The 26,136-nt window shown below is 43.2% G+C and overlaps 1 protein-coding gene across 2 annotated transcripts in view; it reads right to left on the reverse strand.

Moving 5' to 3' along the window:
* Positions 1–26,136, reverse strand: part of KDM5B (lysine demethylase 5B) — a 56,081-nt gene that overhangs the window by 29,632 nt on the left and 313 nt on the right. For both annotated transcript variants that reach the window (XM_057374375.1, XM_057374374.1), the window contains exons 2-7: positions 13,738–13,815; positions 12,310–12,432; positions 11,291–11,461; positions 5,823–5,957; positions 2,598–2,691; positions 1,325–1,428 (exon numbers count right to left, since the gene is read on the reverse strand). In XM_057374375.1, coding sequence (XP_057230358.1) covers positions 1,325–1,428; positions 2,598–2,691; positions 5,823–5,957; positions 11,291–11,461; positions 12,310–12,432; positions 13,738–13,815 — 705 coding nt within the window. The remainder of the gene's footprint in view (positions 1–1,324; positions 1,429–2,597; positions 2,692–5,822; positions 5,958–11,290; positions 11,462–12,309; positions 12,433–13,737; positions 13,816–26,136) is intronic.

Here is a 26,136-nt window from a genome sequence, read left to right on the forward strand (position 1 = left end):
GTGGAGATGGGGGGACTTAAAAGAAGAGATGGGTCCCTGAGAAAGTGTAACAGGTGTCTTAAAATGTCCATTTTATTTTTCTTCTCTTTGTAAATATCCCTATCTTTGTTTTTCACCCAGTGCCATTCTTAGTAGTGTGTAGTAATAAACCTGTTTTGCAACTTAAGTTATGCAGCCTGTCTGACTCTTTGTAGAGTACATAGGTATCTTTCTTCCAATTATGTTTATCTCAAAACCATAAATATTTCGTGTTAATTAAGYTTTCGCTCTCTCTCCCTTCTCCCTCTCCGGTGGGGGGGAGAAGGGAACGTCGTGAGCACAGTTCAAACCACGACACCMTTACTGGAGTGCTCCTCGTTTTCCCCAGGGAAGGCACCAACCTCCCAGAAGAGCTTGGGGCAGGGGGGCAGCTCTTAATTCTGACAGAGCAGCTCCCAAGCCCCAAGGCACAGAACAGGCACTGCCACCTGGGAAGGGCTCTCTGCTGCCTGTCCTACACCCAGCTCTCACCAGCAMTGGCCTGGAAGGCTCTTCCCAAACACAGAACAGAGCCATCAGGACAGGCAGAACCTCTTGCTTTATGTTGTTAAAAAAGCCAGCAGCATCTCCTGCTCCTCCCCACAAGCTTTTTTTTTTATTTGGGGGTCGAGGGTGTGAGGCTTCTGGTATTTGCACACTCTTCATTCTCAGGTACCAGCTACAGGTGTGGATTGAATGAGAACATGTTTGACTTTAGGAGGGACCCAAGTCGTGGCATAGGCAATAAGAATCTCAGCATTATCTTCTCAGAAGTGAGACCACTACCTCTGCCTTCAGGTGGAGGGTTTGGGGGATRCTTGGTGGTGTGGGGAGAGTTGGAGCAGGATTTGGTTTTTTTAAGATGCATTTGAATGACAAAGCTTCCAATTTAGTGCTGGAATTGTGGAATTGGGGGCAGGTCTGTGGGAGTGCTACATGCCACAGCCTGCACTGAGCTCCCCTGAGGTTAAAGAGGAGTTGGGTGGGATCATGTCACAGGAAGAACCACATCCACGGGACTACGCTTTCAAAATACTTGAGRTTGTACTTTGGAGACAGAAAACAAGTGACTTCAGTTATAGACAGTGAAACTTAACCATCCTGTCTTTTCCAGCTTTGTGAAGCAGAAGCTTTGGCARTATTGATGTCCCAGCTGGTACAAATATTGCTGTGCTTCAGCACGGGGCTCCAGGAAGAAGACAAGAGCCCTCCACATGACAAAGTGACAGAAGTTTTACTCCACACCCCAGAGAAATCCATAAATGCCTGCAAAACATGTAGCTGCAGGAAGGCAGGGGCTACTCACAGCATTGGTGGGTTTTTTAGATCTGACTTTGGATTTGTCCTTCTCTGGCTCCCCAGACAGCTCTTTCTTCTCAGGGAGTTTCACCACGCTGCGCACTTCCTTGTCTGGGCAACAGAAGAAACAAGAGTATTACAAAATGTTTCAATGCTTAATATTSCTCGTTATTATTTCTTTCATTTATTGCTATTTATTTTTTATTTATATATTTAGACTGCATCACACCAAGGTATTTGCTGAATAGTTATCCTCCCTACACTTGTTTCAGTCAGCATAAGGCACGACTTGAACTCTTGCAATGCCTCCAGTAGCCAGTTATCAAAAAATCCCAGCACAACACCATGAGGTAGCACTGGCTATCACAGCCCACAGTTTTTCAGTATTTTATGCCATTCCAATTAATTTTAATTAAATTATGAGCAGCTTCATAAKCTAATATTTTGTTTCCATGTGGTTTTAAAGAATGTTGTCAAGAGCTTTTTCCTCCTGCTCTTGGGGGAGGGAGATTAATACTTGGAGATTCCTTGAAGAAAAAAAATCAAGTTACAAAACACTATAATCTAGACAAATTCTTGAAAAAAATATTTTGAATGAACTAAGGAGATTGACAGACTGCTGAAGTAATTGAAATTATTGAGTAGTTGTAAATGCTTCCTATATTTATTTGGCTAAATTATTTGTCAACAAGCTTATTCTTCTGTTTTATAGCATTAAATACTGTTTCTCGGTCTCAAACAATTATTTTTTAAGAAGAGAACAAACTGAGGATTGTTGATAGCAGCAGTTTAATTATATTATGGGACCTTTATCATTAAGCTCAAAACATACTATCTTTGGCCTTTGTGAGTTTAATTTCCTGATTTCAAACCTGAATTCTTTCCTAAAAGTGTCTGATATCTGATACATTCCTGAAAGAGTTTCTTCTATTTAAAGTTCATGGACTGATGTTATTTAAAATACAAAGCAAAAGCATGGCTTAAATCTCATTTCCGATTGCTCCAGAASAGACATCGAAGTTTGGAAAAGTGCAAGTTTTTTTCAACTGAAAATATAATCTTCAAGAAAACTCAACCACTTACAAGAAAAAAAATTCCCCAAAAAAAGACTTCAAACTCATACAAGAACTTTTTACTGTAAAATCTAATTTAAAAATTAACAGAAAGCTGGGGTTTTGTATCAAATACTTTGAATAGTTCCAACTGCTGATTTCAACTCAGGTCTTAAAACAAGTTTGTGCAAAGTAACAGAAGCTGCATTTCYGCTGTGTTTCACTCACCACTGTCACTCTTTGGAGGGGCACAGCCCATTCTGCGTCTCAGGTTGTGAGTTCTGGCTTCCGGAGCATCAGTCTCACTCTTAATACTGGTTGCCTTTAAAAAGGGAAARAAAGAACAAGGAAAACAACCTCAGTAAGGTCCTCAGCTGGAAGACTCTGGTTTGTCACCTGTGTTTGGGAAGATGCTCAGTGCCAGCTGATCTCCCAGTCCCCTGCCCAAGCACGGAGCAGTCAGTGTGGAATCTCCAGCTGGCTTTGGGCAACTATGTGAGCTCCAAGTGAACATTTTCTAAGGTCCTTTCCAATGTAAATCATTTCAAGATTCCCTGGTGTGAGAAACAAACASCTCACTGAGGTACCAGGAGGGCTTGGAACTTGTAACCCACCTCGTTCCAGGGAAAAGGCAGACAGGTGAGACTCAGAGAAGAACTCTGAGGACTTCAATTAAACTCCAAACCATTTAATACCTACAAACTACTAAATCTAAACAGAACCCTGGAGTTCTCAAACACTTGTCTTCAATTATTTACAAGCAGTTCAGAGAGAAATAATGCAGGGCTCAACATGGAAGACTTGAAAGTAAATCTGACAAAAAGTCCATGGCAATAAGGATATCAGGATTTGGGTTTGCTTTCAGTGGGACCCATTAAGATGCAAAGAACAAGGAATTCAGTGCTTTCACAGATTTTTTTGTACTCCTGAGAAGCAGGATATGCTTCAGTCTCCAAAGCAGAGACCTTTGTTGGTACATCATGGAACTTTCAACACAGAATAATGTTCTTCTATTCAATTCTTACATTTTTACATAAATCTTACTTCCCTGAAGTTTTGMGATGATGGAAGAACAGTTCTCAAATCCCTCAGTGTTACAAGAGGTTTCTCCAACACTGTATTTTTTTAAGGAAATGAGGTCATGCAACAAATTAGTCACTCTCAGCCACTCTCTGAAGCCCAAAAGATGGGATGTGTGGCCCAGGTTTAAGGCAGGACTGGACACAGCCCCAGGTACACCAAGGGTGGAAACTGCTGTTCAGTGTGGGGTTTTTTGCAGGCTTTGTTTGGATTTTTACAGAGCTGGTTTTGACATTATTTCCTCATCACTTTTTGTGTTTTCCTTCCCCAAATGTCTCCGTCACACCAGGCAGAGGTCCCATTGCTTAAGACAAGCACTAACAGAAGCTGTTCATTGCGTGCAGCAGCTCTGAGCCTCAAGTGCAGGGCCAGACCCCCAACATCTGCAGCTTCAGCTCCTTCTGAGCTGTGCCTGTTTGGTGCTTCAGCTGATGCTGATCTTCACAAGACAACTCTTGGTTTGGCCTGAGCCTTTTATCACATCAAGTTATCTCACTTTCACCTCCCCAGCATCACTGTGGTCTTTCAACCGAACTGTTCTAAATCAARCACCTAAAGCCTTTGTATTTCAGAACCAGCCTAGACAGTCACTGCCCTTTTCCTTTCTCATTATGAACGTTTTCTCCTCATTGTTTACTCACCAGGTATGAAATGGTAAGGTAAAACTGCAAACTGTGTCTTAACTGCAAACCAGCACTCATCCTACAGGCCACAATAACTTAGAATACTTCCTGTGGTTCACTTCTTTTAAATGTTTACGGTCAGACTTTGGTAACAGGAAACATCAAACTGGCAAACATGAGAATGAATTTAAGATTCACAGTTTAAGACAGACAAATCCTTGTATGTCCCATTAGTGCAAAAAATTGAGATGTGAACTAAACATTACTCTTTTGCAACCAGGTCAGTGCAAATGCCAACTGCTTGGAGCTTCAAGGTTGAATAAAATTACTTTAATCACCTTCTCTGACTGCACTGACAGGGAATGGTGAAGTTCACGTTAACAAATCTTAACTTTGGGAAATTGTTGTCTTAAAACACTACAGCTCCTGACTTAGCCAGCCARTCCCTGTTGCTCAATTCAGCCTTAGTTCTGTGTGTTCCAGTTATGCCCTTAATCAAGGATTTTCCTTCACAAAAAAAGAGTTGTACAACATCAGTACTGCTTGGGGCAAGAGCTGAGAGGGCAACCTTGCCTTTTGGCTAWTGATGAGCAGTTGGTTTCTCCTGAAATGACAAAAATGTGCCCTCTTTGTCAGCGCCATGTSACACCACTGCCAAAGACACAGCTGGAATTTTAGTCTGTAGCTGTCCTGCTGTTAATCCTTAAGGSATCCATGAGAACAAGTTTCCTTACACCATGCAGATACTTCAAATGGAAAGTTTCAGCCCAAATGACTGAAGTTTGCTCAAAATTATAAATCCACTTGTAACTAGGTATTTGAGTGGAAAAGCTTTAGAAACTCTTAATTGTAACTCATTAACTAAGCATAATTACAGGCAGAATTTGCAACAGCTAAGCTGTACTTCTGGTACTAATAGAGACCAAGACCAGAACAATGGGAGTTAAYAAGAGTCTGAAACGAACTGTGACCTTCCTAACTCATGATGTCACCACTAATCAGACCCTCTCCTGGGAATATCCTCCCCTACTCTTCATCTGCTCAAACAAAAGAAATAGGAATTCTCTGGAGACAGGATCATCAGGCTGGAAAGGCTGGAGCCAAAGTATTACTGTTTTCCAGCAACAAAGGAGACACATGATCTCCTAAATACATGTCATAGAAGACATTGAGATATAACCAATACATTTCACGCTCATCCAAATAAATATTGCTTCCTAAGGACATGTAAGATTGTATAAAACCAGACTGATTTGATGTTATATATTTTTTCCTTATATTGCATGGGTAAATGATCACAAATTAATAGAATTCACRGGAGAAAAATTAAATACAACAATGTTAATGATATAACCAAAATCTTTCCTGCTCCAACAGCTGGCTTCAGCTCATTAGAGATGTAAGAAACCTCCTAGCACATTTAGAGAATATGTGYGGTTCATTGACTGAGAAGCAACAGATCAAAGCTACTTTATTTCCAGAGATGTCACCTGTATTTTAATCTAAGACACCCATAATATTTACAATCCTGCTGAAAATGTAACCCTACCATACACCCAGGAACAGCTTCCACAGCAGAGCCTATCAGAATTCTAAACCTCAGTAATGCAAAGTATCAATTCTTACCCATGGTTTGTAATCTATGCATTTATGAATATTTAGGGAGCCATGACAAAGTGGAGCAGTTGTTCCCAGGCCCACAGAGGCAGTGACCAGCTCAGGGTGCCCTGCAGCCCCTCAGCAGCCTCACCTCGGGCGTCAGGCGCTTGGCGCGGCGGGCGGGCGGGCAGCTCTCCGACGGCGGCACCGACTGCCGCTGCGGGATGTCATGGGGCTTATATTCCTTGTCCTTCGTGTCACTGCTCAGATCTGGCTTCTGCAAACACTAAAGAGATACAATTTGATTACTTAGTTCTGCCTCCACTTGCAACACAAACTGTGCAGAACAATTTCCTGGCTCCTGGAAAGAACAGAGACAGGGCCCTAATAATTCCTGCGCTGCGTTAATCAGCAGCATGGATGACAATAGTAATATTATGCATCTGAACAAGGCACAAAAACACTTTCTCCTACAAGTTCAATGACTGCAATAGGCTAATAAAGGATCTTAAAGAAAGCTGAAGTCATCCTTTAAGTGTTACGAGCACCAAACATTTCTGTGTGGAATACCAACCCCAACTCTTCTGGCAGATGGGGCCTTGGCAGATTGGGTCACCAGCACTCTGGAACTGCTGAAATGTCCTAAGGTTGAGTGGCTGTGATGCCAACTTATAGAGCAATAGAAAAGTAAATTACAACCTTTCAAACATCCCTGTCCTAACTGAAATACAGCTTTGTATTACAGACATTACAGCAGCTCCTTTCTTTCCATATTTTGGAGGACAACTGCTCCATGAATTAAGGGCAGAAGGAAAAAGATGCAAGAACAGTTTTAGTTCTTTCAAGCTGCTGAATGAACACATTTAATTGCTGAAAACTGTGCATACCTCTGGCAAGAAACAGAATAATTAATGACAATTCCCCGTTTGTCAAGCCACACAACACTCAGTAACAGCAGACAAAATGTAACAGTTGTTAATGAGCAAACAACAAATCCTACAGAAAGAAAAATCTCATGTTGCCAGGAAGTAATTCACGAAATTGCTGGATCCACATTTCCCCCCGTTCTGTTACTCTGTTCCCATCACAAGCATTTTATCAGCAAGAGAGAGCAGTAAAGGAACAGAGAGAACCACTGCAGTGGAGTTAGGATGATGATGCTCTGTAGACAGCACAGAAATCACTTTCAGAAACAAATGACAGCCAGGAGGGGGGAGGGAAAAGGAGGAAAAAGTGGTATTTTACAAGAGAAGTCTATGCAAAAAGAATAATGTATTTAACAAAAAAGCAGTATCAGTCAAGGGCAACAGGATGTCATTAACCACTGCCCACAAGACAGTCTGTGACACTGATCAAAGAAACCTCCAGAACTGCTGCTTGCTTTAACACTGCCTTCAGTCCTAGACTTGGCAAACTCTAGATTCATACTCTGAAAGTAAATGGCTGACTTAATTTCAGCATTAAATACACAGAACCATTCAACTTTGCAGCTCAAACACACGAGCAGCAAGTCCTGGCTGACACTCAAAGGCTGGGTCTGGACCACCAGAGCACTGCAGCTGCCCCTTCACAAGAGCCTTAAAGCTTAAAGCTCCCACTGGAATAAGAATCACAGGAYGGCAGAAGGGCTTGGGTTGGAAGGGACCCTAAAGATCACCTTGTTCTRAACCCCTGCCATGGGCAGGGACACCTTCCMCTAGATGAGGCTGAGACCCATCCAACCTGGCCTTAAGTGTTTGCATGGATGAGGCATCTACCAAAGATGAAAGAAGATGATGTGAATTATTTCACATCAACATCAGTGGAAGAAAGCAAAAAATAACAATTTCTCAGAACAGAAAATGGACAAGAAGAAAAAGCAAATGAGTATGAAAAGGCTGAGAATGAGAGAACAGAAAAGGACTTCTGTAAAATCTGGGTCCTTGAACCATGTCCTCATGTGAAATGCCAAATTTTCAGGAAAAACAAAACCAAAAAAGGAGTTTCTACTGCTTCTGATAATAGAGGACACAAGATCCTTGAAAACAAAGATCTAGAAGGTAAACAGCTTGTCCTAAACCAAAGTGTAAGGAAACCTTGAAAACCAACAGATTGTGCCTTACTTCAGGCCAAACAAAAAGAAAAAAAAATTAAATGACACACACAAAAAAGAAAAAAAAAGAGCACTCACTGTTCCCTGAAAACACCAGAAGAGATTTGGTAAACAGTGAGGTTTCACCAACTATTTAAGCACAAACATGTCCCAATGCCTCTGTAACTTCAGGCAAAGGTAGTGGCATGGAATGGCTGTTAATTTACAATTTTAGCTGTACCTAGAGAAGACCTAGAATTGTTAAGTCCTAAGGATGAGAATTTCTCTGTACTTTCTTTATTCCTACACCGACCTGTCTTCAACCGAGGACAAGCTGCCATCTCTCCAGTCCTTCCCTCTTCCCAAGCAGCCTTTGGCAAGGTTGAGCTTCTATCAACCGTTCACCAGAAGCTCACCCCACACACTGTGATCATRATCTTGTTATATTCCAAGAAGATGGTTGCATGCATGATCCTTGAACCCTCAGTGGTGGCAGAAACCAAATCAAAACCCATCAGTTAAAGCCACAAAGGAGCAGCTCCTCTAGCAGACAAAGGACAAAGCACGAATGATCACAAGGCCTTCAGAAGTTAAAAAATTGGGAGGARGAGAAAAGGATACAATTAACCTTCTCCAGGTTTAGATATTTATTAGTAGTAATTAAATTAGTAGCAATTTCCACAAAAGCCGATCATTCAGGTTCTTGTTTTTGCAGAAGACAACTGGTTTACCCCTATTACACATCCATGGAGAGTAAAAATACCACCAAAYGCCAAAGGTGTTCACTTTCTCCAGGAACAATGAAGGGTGACAGAAAACTCTCTCACACTGAAACATCTTTATCAGAGGCACACACATATCAATCTTTGAAAATATGAATCCCACTAAGGCCACTAAAATCTTAGTATGGAAAAGAGACCAGACCCACAATTACTGAGTCAGCTGTATTCACTGAAAAACAAAAGTAAGACCATCTCGAGCTCCCCAAARTGTAGCTGCACTTTAAATCATGAAACATCTGGGCAACGCACCACAGAAGATGCACTGACAGAAGATTCTGGACACCTCACTTCATGCTGGGACACGTTTCCCTCTGTGCATACAGTGTGACTCTCCGGGATGACACATAGTTACTACAGCTGGGAATGAGATGTACAGGTGGTTAAAACTGGCACCAATGGGTTCATTGCAACTACTCTGGAGACAAACAGCCCAGGCCTGTCTAGTCCAATTTCAAGATAAGAAGAAAATAAATACCCCCTGTGGAGAGCAGCTTTGGGTATTAGAAACTGGCTGCTTGAAGGAATTTTTGCTGTTGGACTGAACATGAGCTTTAATAAAAACATGTTATTCCCCTCTGAAGAGCTCCAGAGAGTTTCACTATTTCAGCATGTAGATAGAAGTATCTCCAGCTGGAATATCTGTCAAAATAACTCCCGAAGCCAGTTTAACATATTCTTAAGCCACACAAACAGTTAATGCTATTCACAGATCTAGATGAGACTTAAATTATGGTGCAGTCATTAGTGGAAACTACATAATTCCATCTTTTTGGCCTTTGCAGGAAAACAGGCAACAAATATCTCAAGTATTACCAAATAAAGAAAAAAAAATCAAAAGACTCAGTGAATGCAAGCACTAATCTTGTCTGGATGATGACCAGAGCTGTGTGAAGAGCTTCTCTCAACAGGCTGTTGAAGGAGGAAGCACATCTCCAACTGACAGCTGGCACACTGAACAAGCAACAGCTTCTCCAAAAACACAAYTCAGGTGCTTGGATTCCCAGAAAAATACTGAACAGACACACAGTAATGGCCACGTACACAAGAAGCATCTGGGTAAGCACCACTTAATAAGAACATGTGAAAGGAAGCCAGAAAGAACTTCTTTTGAGATTATACTCAAAAAATGTATTGTAAAACAAACTCACTTGGAAGACAACACCATGAGGAAAAAAACCCATCAGAGTGAAAAGTAAGCTAAACCCAACACATTTCTGTGAATTCTCTCATGTMATTCAAAAATCTGTCTGCCACATATAGGAGGGGGCTATTTTAACTGCCTGGGGAGGAGCTAAAAAAACCAAGCTAACCTTACATGCGTCACTTGTCCAGATCTGCCTCCACATCAGTTTGAAAAAATGTCAAGTACCCATTGCAAGACAGAGCTTGAAAAGTCATTTAAAGAGAAGCACATCCTCATCTGAGAAGATTTTTCCTCTTCCAAAAGGGTTTAATACTTAACAAATCATGAAGTCAGTATTAACTGTGTGACAGATGCTCTCAGGAAACTTTCATTTCCAGAATATGGTACTGCATTTACTGTTTTACAACTTTTAATTAGATCTTTCCTGTGCAATGGCACCTCAAAAATATGGCAGCAAGGACAGGTGTAACAAACACACAAGCTCAAAAAAGACCTCAAAAACAAATCACAGTTTTCAGACCTAATACAAATGCCAGTTTTCAATTAAATGGCTTTAGAAAATGCTGCTTTCCATTACCTAATACAAGTGTTTGAGGGAAGCCAAAATATTTTTGATCCAGCAGTTTCCTTAGCATGAAGATTTTTATCTTCAACTGTTTTGTTCTTATCCTGTTTGCAACAGACTCCTTTTTCTGAAGGGCCAGCAGAATTTAGCTGTTCTTCACTGAGAAGTAATCGTCACTGCCTAAATAAAAAGTCTAATTCTAACCTCTCTGGATTTACATCAAATCCCTCCCTCACTTTGGTAGCTTTGTGCAAAGGCCTCTTGATTTCTGTACACAGAGACATGCTTGTAAYGGGATTAGGGYGTTTATTGCTTAAAAAAGGTCAGCKCTCCTGTCTTTGAAAGATCATCATGGAAAGAGCATTTTAAAGAAATAAAAATGGATGTTGGCAAYTGCAACCTATTTTGGATTTCCAAATAAATGACTGCTGCTCTAAAAGAGAAGGCCCATTCCTCATTAGAGATTATGTGGCCTCCACTCTCAATCAATCCTGAGTTTTGGTTTAATGGCTAACCGTGAGTTTTGGTTTTTGGTATTGGTTTAAATCAAGGATTGATGACTAAAGATAGATGAAGATTTAAGCCTGGAAAAAGTCCCAAGTCACACTGTTAACATCACTACAACAGCCAGGAAGCTTTCTGCAATTTGTCCCTCTTAATGAATGTGCCACAACACTGCCATGGCTTGGCACAGCCCCTCAGTCACTCTGGGCACATGACACAGGCCCACAGCATTTGTTGTGGCAGAGAGATGGACCTGGAATGTTCCATGAATACAGCAGCACTTGGCATGAAAGAAATCATTACAGGAAGTCTAAATGTCCCTTATCACGAGGTTTCTGTAAACTGCAGAGAGAAAACACCAACAGGAACTGTTCAAAGCAGGAGGCAGAGGTTCCCTGGAGCATTAATGCTAAACACTTCTAATGAAAAGTTTGCCCATGGCTTTCTGAACTACTGAATGAAAAGCAGCTTCACAAACATTCCAGAAACTCAAAGAACCCTCACAGCCTGGCTGCTCCATGAACTGAACCCGGTGGGTTTAAGCAYAGCTTACCAAGAGACTCGCTCCTGACTGGAACAAGTTGTAGGGGTAGAGAATTCGCTCATAATGTGCGCGGATGTGCGAGCCCACAGCTTTGCCAGGAGCAAAGCCCATCCTGGTGGCGATTTTGGTCCATTTTCTCTCCTTGCAAACTACGTCAAATCCTCCTTGTTCTGCAACTAGCTGAAAAGTGAGAATAAAACGGTCACATATGTAATGGTAAAATTACCAGTGTTCAAGGAAAAAGGCAGGATAATATTACAATTGATAACTTAACGCACAAAAAATAAATTTAAAAAACGCCACACAATATTGAAGTTGTTTGAAGGCAGCAACACTATATAACAGTAATCAGGAAGTATAAACTTGTTGAATTACTTCACAAACATGTTTCCATGTGCAAACAGTTGCTCAGCCTACTCTGAAAATTTATTTGTCTGCAATTTGTCACTTTGTATTCCAACACAACTTTCTAGCACAGGACACTTAGTTCTTTTCTCTGGAACAGGTGCTATGAAATAAGCTAAAAAATTCCTAATAAAAACTGCCCTAAACATAAAGAAAAGAGAAAAAAAATGTATCTTTTGGGTCAGAGAATCTTATCTCTTACTATCAGTATACATGAAATTCTCCACAAGTTTAACAAGTTTCATCCTAAAAGTAATTAGATTTTTTTTTCTTACCTATTTCTCACAGAAAATGTTTTTCTTTCACTTTTGTCATTGTTCAGGAATTTTCTTCAATTAAGCCTGAGCTTATTCTTGACCAGTTTATACCCAAGCTCAACTTCAAGGAAGAGCTGGAAATTCAAGATGATCTCCTAGCTCACAGGAAAACTTCCRTGATAATGTATTACTTACTATCTTACCATGATAATGTATTCTTACTCCCATTAGCTGTATTAGCTTAAACCAAGGAATACTTTTTCCAGCTTAGATACATCCCAAAACCTCCCCCGACCAGCTGTGACACCATCTCAGGAACTGAGGTAACACAGCAGCTTTTCAGGACTTTTCCCATAATAATCTCACTCTGTTAAGCTGAAATAAATCCAGGATCTTCCTCTCCACATGTGGAATTTTCAGTGTGCATCCTTGAAGCTCCCAAAACTTTGCAATCTGGTCCAGAAAATTCAGCTTTACACGAGTCTGGGCCTGAAACCAACCAAACAAACAAGTGAACTGTAAGCTAAAAGCAGACGTAGGTTTTGTACCCCAGGGTTCACAGCGCTGCAGCCTCAGCGGCCTCCCTCCCCAGCTCTGCCCTCTGCAAGAGTCATTTTGCATTTTTCCCTCTCATCATCTGAAGGAAACTAAATTCCATGCAGATACCGTTGGTTGTATCTGTACCTTTCCTTGAGTTACTTTTTGTTACCTTTCACTGCACTGAGAAAAGTACTTTCTGAGAACAGCCAAACAATGTTATTATTTCTAAAAGCTCCCTAAACCAGCTTCATTGTCAGGATTTATTGCATTCATTACTTTCATTACTGCAACAGTTTATTTCAATTTGGTTTCTTTGCAACAAACAACAACAAAAAAATCATTATTTAAAAAAAAAAAAAAAAAAGCAACTTTTTTTTTTTTTTCTGTTATCTCTTCTCCCTCCCAAGTGTATTTGTTTCACTKTTAAGGATACAAACAGATCAGGGAAGGAAAAGCCTGGCTGCTTGCACTGCAATTACCACACTCAGATCACTGCACTACTGCTATGTTAAAGAGCACATTTAATTTAAACTGACACATTTTCTTTTCAGCACATTTTCTCCTCTTAAGGTAAAACCCAGCCATTTCTATACAGATCAGCTTGCCTGCAAACCCCAGGAAGCTCTGAACAGCTCATGGTCATACAAATCCCTCTCTCAGCATCTCAAGCCAGCATCTGAGCCTTCTCCAGCACTTCACACSACCACATCAGGACTTTAAAAACCAAGAATCAGGAGAAAATTCAGGCACAGAGTCACCATCGTYCCAACTGGTACCAGTGCTGAGCCAACCAGGATTTCTCACACTCCCTTTTAGTCTCAATTCATTGAAGCAGTGAATGAAAGTGCTTGTGAACAGCAAATTTCCACAAACTGAATCCAGATTTTGCAATTGTTTCTTCCAAAAGGCTGGCTATTTTTAAAGCACTCCAAGTGTTTCATCTCTTCTCCTTTTGAAAGATGCTGTATGAGTGCAAAATACAGACACAGATCTATGGAATTGGAGAGTTTAACCACTTAGAAGCACCTGTGTGGAAAAGGCCTAAATCACGTTCATTTAATGAGCATTAACATCACTTTTATGCCTAGAATGCTCCTAACCAGGTTCAGAAACAGATGAATTTCTGTGCTAATTAAAAATTGATGTTCAAGGTTCAGAGTACTATCAGCTCATGGCCAACTCTGGTGAACATCACCTCCCAAAAACACATTGACACATTTGGGAGCRGAAGCAATGCTCAGCTTTCCAGCCTACCTCCAGTTCATTGAGCCTCTGGATCCTTGGTGTGAAGTGAAGCTTGTCAACATCGCACGCGAATGGAGGCTGCCAGTCCTGGAAAATAGAAGGGTTCCATCAAAAGACCAGGAAAAGGAAGGAAATTTCTCTCAGTGACAGYCAAAAGCCAGGTGAGCCCGAAGCATGAAGAGGCCTCCTCAGCCCCACCAGCACATGGAACTTGGCACTGTGGAAGCACACCTCGGCCCATCAGGGAGCCAGGGCTGCTCTGACACCCAAATCCCCTCCTCAGGAACAAGTCCAGAGAGCGGGTACAGTGAGATGCATTGAGTGAGTGTCATTGTCCACCCCTTGGAACACTTCACTGTGCCTCAAAAATAGATACAGCTACCACACAATCAATTACATTTCGGAACTGAAGAGCTGTCCTGCATTGTAAGTCTCCACAGAATCATGGAATCATTATGGTTGAAAAGCCCTCTAAGATCATCAGGTCCAACTTTTAACCCAGCACCACCACCACATTCACCACTAACCCATGTCCACCTGTGCTACATCCATGYATCTCCTGAACACTTCCACTCCACCACTGCCCTGGGCAATTTGTGCCAATGCTTAACAATTTCCTTGRCTGCAAATATTCAGGAGGAGCTGGAATATGACCAATTTTTAAAAAGATTATTATTGCTTTGATAAAACACCTGCAACAGAAGTGTTATTTATAACACAATTATAAAACCATTTTATCTTTTAGATCTCTGACATCTATCGCACACACTTCGCTTGCCAATACACAGCTTCACAAAACCAAATTAGATTTGATTTAAACCTGACAGGAACTTATTACACATAAAGTTATCTTATTATCACTAATTACAGAATAAAGATAATGCACAAGTGAGCTACTGACAGTGGAATAAGACAGAGCTTTGAATCAGGAAAAAGAAAACCTTTCCTCAACATTAGTGGACTGAGACAACTGAAGTAAGACCAACATCATAAACACAATTTTTTTTCTTTAGATTCACAGAGAATATGAAAACTAGTGTTAAAACCAACTGTAAATGGTTTCCAAAGCAATTATCTTACAAACAAACAAGGAGCAAGAGTCACCCAGAGCATGGAGAAACTCAAGAGCGAGGAGGGCCACAAGTCTATGCACTTTACCAAGCTTGCATTGACTAATCCAGACCTCAAAATTGGTAATCAAAGTTTTCTGATCCTGCAAGGCACTTGCAGCACATGACAGTTTGACAAGGCCAGCTGAAATTAACATTTGAATTGGAAATTAAGTCAGGATGGCAAATTATCAAGAGRACACTCAATCCTTGACCAGTGGGGGACATTTCTCAATTATTTTCCTGCTTTTAACCACAAGACTGTCTGGTGCCCAATAAGATATTCTTGAGAAACTCAGTAACACTAACCCTTCTTTTACCACCTATTTTCTACGCCAGAAAACCAAATGCAATGAAACCATCAAGTCTGAGGAAGAGAACTGATATTCTTTTCTAATATCCTGTTGTCTGATGAATCATTTGCAGCCCTCAAGCTGTAAGATGAGAAGCACAACTGGGAACAGTTGGGCAGGATTTGAAGTGCTGTACTTCAACAGGCCAAATTTGACTCTCAAGCTGAACCAACTGGTTACATCATTAGTCACAACTCCAGAGTCTACTCTGTACCAAACAGGGGGAGACTGGAGACAGGCACCRAGACCAGGAGGGGACACAGTGGCAATGACACACAGCACCCTCGAGACATTCTGGGGACTGAATTAAACTGTCCAAGGGAGAATTGTAGGGAGCTTTGCTTAGGCTGAGAGTAAATGAAACCAAGAGGGCTGTGGTGCCCCACTGCTTGGCTAAGCAATAAGCCAAGGCTGTCCCTGGGTGGACTGTGCATTACCCCACACCAGATCCTCTAATAAAGCTAGGCAGAGGACAAGAACCAGGAATAAGATGAACAGGGGCAAGAATCCAGCTCACGTAGGCAATGACACCACCTCTGACTGTCACCAGTCTAGGCTGTGCTTCAGGGCCACCACTGACAGCACTGGCAGTACATCAGGGAAGCCAAGGAAGGGAGGGGACAGCACAGGAGACTCTTCTGGTCAGGCCACATGTCTGCTGGCACAGGCTGCTGCTCTGGGCAGAGCCCAGGGGAAAGCCTGMATGCCACTGGGCACAACAGGAGGAACAGGATCTCTATCTGCTCCTATGGGCTCTGGCTCATGCTCAGACTGAAGAAATCCAGCTCCAAGGGTGCCTAGGGCAGACACAGACCCAACCCCTGTCAGACAGCAGAGCAGGCTAGTCCCCTCTGCTTATGAAAGCAAATGAGGAAATTTATGTGCATGATCTTACAGAAACACTTCCTTCACAGCATGGCACCTGAAATATCCTGCTCCAGAATTAGCTGATTATTTCCATGATCTCCATGTGTCTGTTTATTACTGACTGGTGCACATTTGGGGACAGTCTTTCCTGTTTGGCCAAAGACACTGGCTCTGGCAAAGCACCAATCACCCACTGCGCTGGAAGAGTAACATGACTCCAGACAACACAAGCTGCCACAACAGGCATTTCCTACACCTGCAGTTTGTGAGTTTACCAATGACTGAATGACCAACATACACACCAGGATGCCCTGATGGCACATCAGCTGTTTCTCAAAGATAAGCTTTGGGAGCTCAATCTATTCAACACAGCACTTGCAGTAGTTGACTTTCCAATGGCTTCATAGTGAGAAACAAACATTAAACAGATTCAGAAGTGTTTCACTTTTAGCAAGGAGAAAGTCATTGCAAGAGCTTTTTCTCGGTGATGGTAAATTAGTTTAACGAGAGGTAACACTGACTGACTCCAGGTTCTGAGGTTTTTAAGCAGGTACCACAGAATACGCTAAGTTGGAAGGGACCAACACATCCATTAGGATCATCATGTCCAATTCCTGGTCCTGCACAGACACCCCAGCAATCCCACCCTGTGCCTGGGAGTGGTGTCCAAACACTTCCTGAACTCAGACAGCCTTGGGGCTGTGCCCATTCCCTGGAGAGCCTGATCAGTGCCCAGCACCCTCTGGGRGAAGAACCTTACCYTGATACCYARCCCAAATGTCTCCCAGCTCAGCTCCAGCCRTTCCCTTGAGTCCTGTCACTCATCATGAGAGGGAACAGATCAGTGCCTGTCCCTCTGCTGCCCCTCATGAGGATGTTGAAGACCCCAATGAAGTCTCCCCTCAATCTCCTCAAGGCTGAATAAACCAAGTGACCKGAGCTGCCCCTCATCAGGCTTCCTCCACAGACCCTTCAYCACTCTCATGGCCCTCCTCAGGGTGCTCTCCAATGGCTAAATGTCTTTTTCATATTGTGGTGCCTGAAACTGCCCCATAGACTTCAGGTGAGGCTGTAACCGTGCAGGTAGAGCTGAGGGAAATGAATGCCATATAGACCATATTAATTATTATAAAACCACACCTGCTTTTACAAACATACTACAGCAYGTCCCACTGAACACAAACTGTGTCAGATGATGCTGTTACAGACCCACAGCCATTCGCCATCTGAAGAAATAACAGCATGTTTTACAAAAAGTCCATCCTGATTGTAACTGAGTCATTTTAAACTCACARAAAGTTTATTTTGGAGCATACAAACCACTCAAAGTTGATATAACCAATAAGGATAATATTTATTTTTCTCTATTTCACCATATAGCAAGTTCCTCAAGTCCTAAACAAGATACTTTCAACCCTCCTTTAATAAGTGTATTATTTACTCAACAAAAATCTTGGGATGTACTTTGAAGCACAAATCACCAAGCCAAATGTGATGCTCCTTTGCAGGCCCATGAAAGGACATTTTTGTGTGACAGAAATGCCTTTATGCACCTTGGAAAGGCAGCAGCACCACGAGAGGGAGCTTTGTGGTGCAGGTTTCATTTGCAAAGCTGCTGAACCACGTGAGGAGCTTTGCTGGGGAAGAGACAGCACCACCCCCAACTCTCCAGGCCCATTTCCCTTAAGCTCATGCCTGGTAATCTGTGAGACTCRCCCTCTACACCCAGCTCCTCAAAGGAACTGTTTTGGATTTCTCTGTTTTAAAAAATAAATYAAAACATTTAAGAAGTTCCATTTTAAGTGTTTTCCAACAGCCATGCTGAGCACAAAGATTAGGTATACACAGAAAGCAAGAAAACATCAATTAAAAAAGAAAAAAAAAACCAAACAGGAGTTTTTACACCACCAGGCCTCTTCATATGAAATTACTCTATTGAGCTCTGTTGTCCATCCCTGTTATAAGTCTGCAAGGGACAAACAAAACAAAATCCTGCACCCACTTCAGCCTGTACTTGTTATAAACCTGTCATCAAATCCAGGCAAAAGTGGGACTGACTTCAAAATGTCAAACTTTTCCACAAACTTTAGGGACAAATCCACCCATGCAGAAGGCCCACTCCAAGGATCACATTAATACTTCAAGCAGTAATGCAAACTACAAATGGTCAGCAGAATTATTTCTGTGATTTTCATATTCCTGTTCCCAGCTGAGCTGTTCCAGGGTTGTCAGGCTTCAGAGCATTGCATTTCAGCTGACAAACCTGCACCTCACCCAAACTTACCAATTAAAATTTAACCATCCCCACCCCTATAAATTCAAGTGAACAAGAAATTACCACCATCCCTGCTAAGCTGTTCTACAAGTTAGTTGGCTTCAGCTTTTCTCCTTCCCTTACCCTCAAGTCCTTTACAACCAAATCTCTCGTCTGCTGGCTGCCCAAGCAGCTATTCCTGAATCCTTCCTGGAAGCAATGTTTCAAGACATTTTTCAATAAACAAATACCTTTTTTCTTCTCTTTACAAAACCAGCTTTCCAGCCCCGCAAATAAAAGATGTTTTTTTCTTGGGCTTTTTTTCTGAAGTCTCTTATATTTTTTCAACACCTTTTGAAAACTGCAAGTAGTGTTTTACTTGCAGTCTCTCCCGTGTCAGACACAAAAAAAAAAGACAGCCCTTTCATTATTTTGCTAGACAGCAGCTCAGAGTAAGATCCAAAGGAATATCTTAGCAATTCTTGCCAGAGAAACACATTCATTCAGTGAACTGCAGCAATTCCCCCCTTCCTGTGATGCCCACCCTGTGAGCCTGACCTACATTCTTTGTTCCCACATCTATGATCTTGCCTTGGTAAAGGTGTTCCATGATTGCTGCCTCCGAGAGGAAGGGAGCACACTCAGTGACTCAGGAGGTCCCTTTCAGTCTCCTGGTTTTCTGACTACATTAAAAACACACTTGGAGCTCAGATGGCAGAATCCACAAACCCATTATCACCCGGCAGTGGGTCAGCCACAAAGCTCCTGGCTAACGGGAACTAATCCCTCTCTGACCCTGTTAAAGGCTAACATTAGTTGGGAACTCCAATCATCAGCTAACCCAGTTTGTGATGAACAGCTCTTCTTTGGTAATTTTGAATGGAGAAGATTTTTCCTTGCCAAGAAGAGACCTTGGGTGCACTAACACATCTTATGTGCAGAACTCTCAAAAAGAAGCCTGGTAGAGTATTTCTTATTTGAGACAAAATTAGGCTCTGTTATGTATTGCAGACTAGCAAGGGAGAACAGACACAACCACAAATCCCTCCCATCTGAGAACCACAGCAAAGGATGAGTACAGCGGGCATCACCTCTCCAGATCCCCGTGTTCCAGTGCCAGCTCCACACCTGGAGAGAAATAAAGGCTCAGGTAAGCTGGAGATGATTCTCAAGCATCAGGGCCAGCAGCTCCTCGGGACCCAAAGGCAGAGAGAGGACAGAAACTACACACAGGTTTTGAACCTCAAAACACAACAGGCAGCCGGGCTCACACCCAGGAGATGCCAGGCTCCTCTCCATGGAGGCACTGCATGCAAGGAACAGATACAACACCACTATACCAGCAGCACTCCCAGAACAGCTGTGGGTGGACAGGGTGTTGGGATCAGCAAATCCCAGATCCCTGATTCACTTCAGAGCACTGACCAAGACCCTGAAACAGAGCACCCATCAAGACTGGGSCCAGACCCAGCTGCGGGTGGCTGAGGGCACCAGGCCTCAAGTGCTACTGCCACCTCCCCTCAAGGCACTGGACACCATGGACCTTTACTCTGATGCCCAGAACATCCCCAGAGTATATGTGACTGGCATGGACAGTGCACACTGTTGCTGGGGCTGTCCCATCACAGCCCTTGGAGTGAGTCCATGCCCTCTCCAGAGCTGTAACTGGCTGCTTTCAAACCTAGTTGTCACTCCCAGTGTAACTGGGAATAAGAGAACACCTGAATTTCACCGTCATCCAGAACAGCTATGGACACGTCCACCAGCTTCACCCATGAGCAGCCACGGAGCTGCCCAGTGATTCCCAAAGGCTCCCACCATCCACTGCCTTGGCTCTCAGAACACCCTTCCTTTCCAGCTGCTCAGATTCACCATCCCAGCTACAGCACCTGTTGCCAAGGAAGACCTTTCACTCACACACTCCTAATGGTGGCAGGCTAGAAGATCCCATAAGTTCTTCCTGATTTTTAGGAACACTCAGCCTGGTCTCCTGGACACAGACACAGCATTCCCCCACAGCATATCCCAGACACAACCCAGTCATTTGGGCTAGAGAGGAAGCATGTCCTAATGGATACATGGCATGGTTTGCCTCCATCCACTGGCAGCTTTGGTTTCAGTGCTGGGCAAGGGACCTGTGTTTAAACTCCATTTCTAGTTTTTAGCTAACTACCTTAAGTTAAACAAAATACTACAGAAATTCTATGTTATTCTTGCTCCATATGGAAAGTTAGGGACTAAACTGTTTCATCTTAAATTTTCAAAGAGCTGGATAGTGAGTGTTGAAAATCTCTCACTGAAAGAGACTGAGGCAAGGAGAAGAAACTCTCATTGTCTTTTGAGCCCAGCCCAATGTTTCAGTGTTTATGAAGAGCAGAAACCACTGCATGCTGACCATAGAAGCACTGTGCATGGCCACTGCCATTAGTAAATAAATAATAAACTAAGATAATTCTTCTTTTGCACATTTTCTTGCTAATTAGAGACCAGTGTATAATCTGCTCTGAATTTACCTCATTCCATAACACGACCCCTGTGATGAAAGTGCCAAGTTCTTCATTTAAAGCCAACATTTCCTAATGACCTTTGGCAGCTGATCTATTTCTCTTCACATGAGCTGACAGCAGGGGGAMAGAACCTCAGCACTAAGAACACCTCTTCCCCTCYCCAAACCCCATTCATTCTCGATCCCAAAGTTMCTCAAAGTGGCAGATTCACCACCATCCTTCACTTTCCACTTCCAGCTGATCCTCTCTCAGCAGAGGAATATGAAATGTCCTGTTTCCTGACTCACCTGAGCCTGGCCTCTGCTCAGCAGGACCAACAGTTCAGACTCAGCTCGCCAGAACTGACAGACGCCACAGCACCTCTGGTTTCTCCCACTGAAGCTCACTTACATGTTGTAATTGAGTTATCTCTCTGTTTTCTTTGATAAAATCAACTGACTGAGCCTCTGTGTATTATCAAATCTGAAGGATCATCACCATCAGTTTCCTGTTTCAGACAAAGTGTTGCAATTCTCTGCATTAATTCCTGGTTTAGTGGTGGTTTGTTTTACGGCTCTGTCTTGGGGCTCCAGGACCAGACTGCCAGAACCCTCGGCCAAGCTGCTCCAAAGCTGTTTTTTTGTTCTGTGCTTTTTTGCCATAAAAATGAAAATAAATCAAGCAACCTGTTGAATGAGAAGCCTGAACAGACCTTAAGAGGTTTAAACAGCATTTAAATCAATGTTCCTCCTCAAAATATCTTCTTGGAGTTTTCTCAAGCCCTGAGCCTTTAGRTTTCACCACCCAGGCTTTGCAAAGGTTAAAAATTTCAAAATTCATTATTTCCTGTGCAGAACTTTTCTGATGCTTCTCTGTACCCCCTCCAGTTGTCAAATATTTTAAAAATCATCCAATGATTGTGGGATCCTGAATGCAGAATTTTCTACTCTCCTGCTGCCACAGAGGTAAAATCCCCATTTATCACCAAGAAACTCCAGAGCTGCATTCACTGGCTTATTCAGAGCTCCCATTCCACCATTCCACTGCTTTCCATGAGGATCCACAGTTATTTTTCAACCCTCCTTCCTCCTCTTAGATGCTCTATGCTCCTTTGTTCCAAAGGTAAACCCTCTCATTGAGTCCTACTTAAGTGATTACTRTTTCATAATATCCACTGTTTATTGGGCAACTGGGATCCCTCTAAAGCAATGAGCCACCACCATAACTCCATTTGGAATCACGGTTTTTGTTCCTCTAGACTTGTAATGAAAATTACATACCCTTGGCTTAAGGTTGTGAGACACCAYTAGAAAGGGATCCTTCATTACAAACACTCATTAGCAGTTGAAATAATTTGTGATTTGGTGTATTAATTTTGCACGATAATAATTTCTGTAATTAGAATACTGAACAAACCTAATTTCTAGATCTCAGACCATCGCAACACAAGTGACTTAACCAAATACATGGTCTAATGGAAAACAATAAAACTAATTTGACGATGCCAGTGTTCATACAATTGTATCCCAAACTATCACCTTCCATGATCCTATCCAGGACTATTCCAGTCATTCTTCCACCCTGGAGCTAGAGGGGGTCAACTCTTGCACCCACAAAGAACTTAAATSATTAAAGAAATTAATTCTCCCTGTTTTCAAGTTCACCAGTATTCCAGGATTTACTGAGAACTGGCACTCAATAATTTTGGTAACTCCAGTGTTAATTCCTTCAAAATTGCAGCTGTGCTAAATCCAGACTTTCTAATCTTCAAGTGGTTGGTTTAGGTTACTTGGAAATTTTAACRGTACTTCTCCATATTCACATTATTTAGAGCAATGAAATTTAGCTTGGATGTTCTCAATCTTCACGCTTGGCCTTGAGAAAGTTATGATGTTTCTAGTCCATTGTACAATATTGTGTATTTTGAAATGGATTTACATGGTAAGTATGGCTTAAATAATCCTTATTTGTTATTTCTTCACAGCAGCAAAGCAACGATGCAACGAAGTGAAGGAAGAGTCCATCTTCAAGAAAGGCCTGGAGCATTTGATAACCATTCCTGCTCCACATTACCTCTACTTCTTGAAGCTAAACTTCAYATCTGTTACTGTTTGATTCCATTAATTACTATTAACTATCTCCTTCAAAGACCAATTCTATTCTCAAGCTGTTCTTCATCTGACACCCTAAATGTTCTCACTGATTTGCAGAGCTATCACAAACTTCTAAAATGTAAGGTCATCACTTGACATGCCAAGTTTTGGAGTCAACTTAGTTTATTCCAAGCTACCAGATACCATCTAAACGAAGAAATCCTAATAGAAGCTGGAAAATTCTAATTACAAAACAGCACATGATGGATGGCAAGTCRTACCCCACCCACTCTCCTGCATGCAACTGCCCCTTCCCCCCCAGATTCGCAACAGAGCCAAATTAATCTCTACTTCATGCAGCTCACTAACTACCAGGAGCAACCATCATCTGAGCACGTTGCTACCAATGGGACTCTCTACTTGTGCTCCACACTGCTGAGAAAAAGCCACAGAAAACATGGCAGTGAGCTGGTTATTGCTGCACCCTTCACCAGGTACTGCAGCATCTCAGAATCCCCCAGTAAGAGCAAAATTCAATCACTGGTKATGGCTGGAACAAACTAAACTGGAATGAAGAGGAAGAAAACTCCTTTTGAGTGCTCAACTGGAAACTGCCACGCAGGAATAGCATCATCTCCTGTTATATACCTGGACGTTCTTTCACCTTGTGAATGTGCAACAGAATCCTGTCTTCCACTCAGATGTTCGACTGTCTTCCGCATCAATACCCCCTCACCAAACAGGTCACTGTCCTCCAAAGCTGCCACCCAAGAAGCCACCACAGACGTGGCTTTCTCTGGRCCCACCTGGTGTCCAGCTAATGGCAGCAGAAAGGGTCCAGAGAAAGCCCTGCCACYGGTCCTTTGGAACCCAGAGAGCACTCCTGGGCATGCTCCAGTGCTGGAGAATCAAACCCAGCTATAGAGTAAGGGCTTGTCCATGAGCAGACAGAAAGCTACAGCTGGGCACCACCAGCCACACAACATTTTTCCATCTTGCAGCGCAGACACAGAAACACAAATTCATCTGCTGATAACTGCACAGCAGAGTTTAAGTTAAAATAATGTCAGACCAACCATCAAATTTTCAATTCCTCTCTCAGCACAGATCCTGACAGCTCATGGTGCTGCCTACCTGCTTCCCGGCACGTAACCAGACTGCGCACGCCGGCAAGAGCTTCCCTCAGAGGCAAGAGGATTCCAAACCTCAACCATCACCAAACAAGGCATCTCRTTGGAACACACACACTTGTGCAAAGGACAGCAGAGTCTTTAGCTCACGGTATTACAGACCTCTTGATTACACCAAAAAGAACACTAACCGAATATTCACTGCRGCTCTCGATTGCAGGAGGAAGGCCAGGAACTACGTCAACTTAAAGGCTTTTCTGGTCGCTTCGGAAGAGCTCCCTCTATGCTCCAGGCCGCTGAACCAACCATACACTTCACAAGTCATCCCAGGCATTATCCGGGGCAGATAAAGCCATGGGAGCTGAGCTCTCCCAAAGCCAGGCTCCACAGAACTACCCGTGCTCAGCCCTCAGCAGTTCCAATTATTTTCATCCTGTTTCTAAATATGCTTCGTCAAGAACTGATCACACRGCCAGGCAGGCACAACACCTGGTGTAATACTGGTGCAATTCCTGCCTTTTCAGGAAGCCAAGATGAGAGTGGCTGAAAATGCAGCTGCAATAAGTAATTCAGTCCTTTGGAGAGTTGTTGATTTATGATCTCCAACAGATAAGAGACCCTACAAGCAGCTTTCTTATAAGGTTTTGGCTTTTCACACAAGCAGCCGAGAAACACAGATGAGCTTTTTTAAGATGAGATATTTCTAAAGATTCCCCCCCCCAAAGAAAAAAAGAGGCAGTCGGCAACTTACAACCCAGAAAAATCCACTAAAAAATATTACAGAACTTCAGTGGTGTGTCTGTAATGAAAACAATCTTACTCCCTTAACTCTGAGCATCTGGCTGCCCTGCATGAAAAGAAGCACTGTCACGTTTTACCAGGACACAAATTCAAGAACAGTCTTTCACACAGCARCCTGGGATTCTTCCTCCAGAGAGCTAAAACACCTTCCTTTCTCTCCAGCGAGATTCACATTATTCACTCTGCTACTAACACTTCTACCACCTCAGACACTAACTCAGCAAGTTACTACTATTTTAATTAAGAAGGAAAAGGATGGACACCAACAAGAGTCCCAGCAACGACCAAAATACCAAAGCGAGGAGTGTGTGTCTCTGAACATTGTTTCTTTGAACTCAAAGTCTCCTTCACAAAACTTCAGTCTGCAGAACTGTTCAATCAGCTTCCCCCCTTGCTTGAGGAGATGTAAGCTCAGTGCCTGTTTAACATTCTAGTTGTTGCAGTCATGTTAACTGCCTTACCCAGCTGCACCACCCCAGACTCGCACCACGCTCCTCTCAGGGAAAGAAGAGCAATTCACTCAAAACAAAGATGATTCAAASCCGGTTTAATGAAATTTTTACTTCACGAAGCCACTCTCCTCACCAGTGTGGGTCTTCAYCTCTTTAAATAAACTAACAGTTCTGGGTATACAAACGATAGTTCTGAGATCACCACAGCATTTCTCAGGAAACTGAGTCGACCAACAAAAGGAAATTAGAACTCACACCCCAATTTTGAGCTTACTACACCATCGATCGAGATGATGAGGATGAAGATGAAGGCTTACTACTCTTCCCACTGTGGATTGCATTCTAAAATGGTGGCCATGTCTATCTAGGCTTCAGCTCGCAGAGCCACCAGCCAAACTCACGGCTGAGGAGTTTGGTCTTGTCCAACTTGAGAAACAGCTCCCTCTGCTAAAAGTGCGCCGAGGCCGGGGAGGCCGCGGCGGGGCCGGGGGCGGTGGGGAGCGGGTCCCCCTACCCCAAACCGCCACAATGCCAACATGGAGGGCAGCACCCCGGCACCTCCTCCGGGGCTCGGCGGGGCTGCTCCGGGCGCGAGGCCCCGGCCAACCCCAGGGGTCGGAGAGAGGCCGGGCCCGGCCGGGGCAGCTGCCCCCCGCTCCCGCCCCCTCCACGGCCGCTCCAGCGACTCCCCCACCGGGAGCTCCGACACTTGGGAGCCACTTCGCGGGGGGAGCGGCCGGTCCCTTCGGTCCTCTCAGCCCCGGCCCGGTGAAACTTCCGAGAGGCGGCGGGGGCGGCCCCTCCTGCCCGGGGTCACCTGTGCGGCCGCGGGCCGGGGGGGCCGGGCCGGGCCTCACACAAAG

The sequence above is a fragment of the Malurus melanocephalus genome, unplaced genomic scaffold (assembly GCF_030028575.1).
Source record: "Malurus melanocephalus ecotype Western Australia unplaced genomic scaffold, MMel_1.1 scaffold_224, whole genome shotgun sequence".
In the NCBI taxonomy this organism is placed as follows: domain Eukaryota; kingdom Metazoa; phylum Chordata; class Aves; order Passeriformes; family Maluridae; genus Malurus; species Malurus melanocephalus.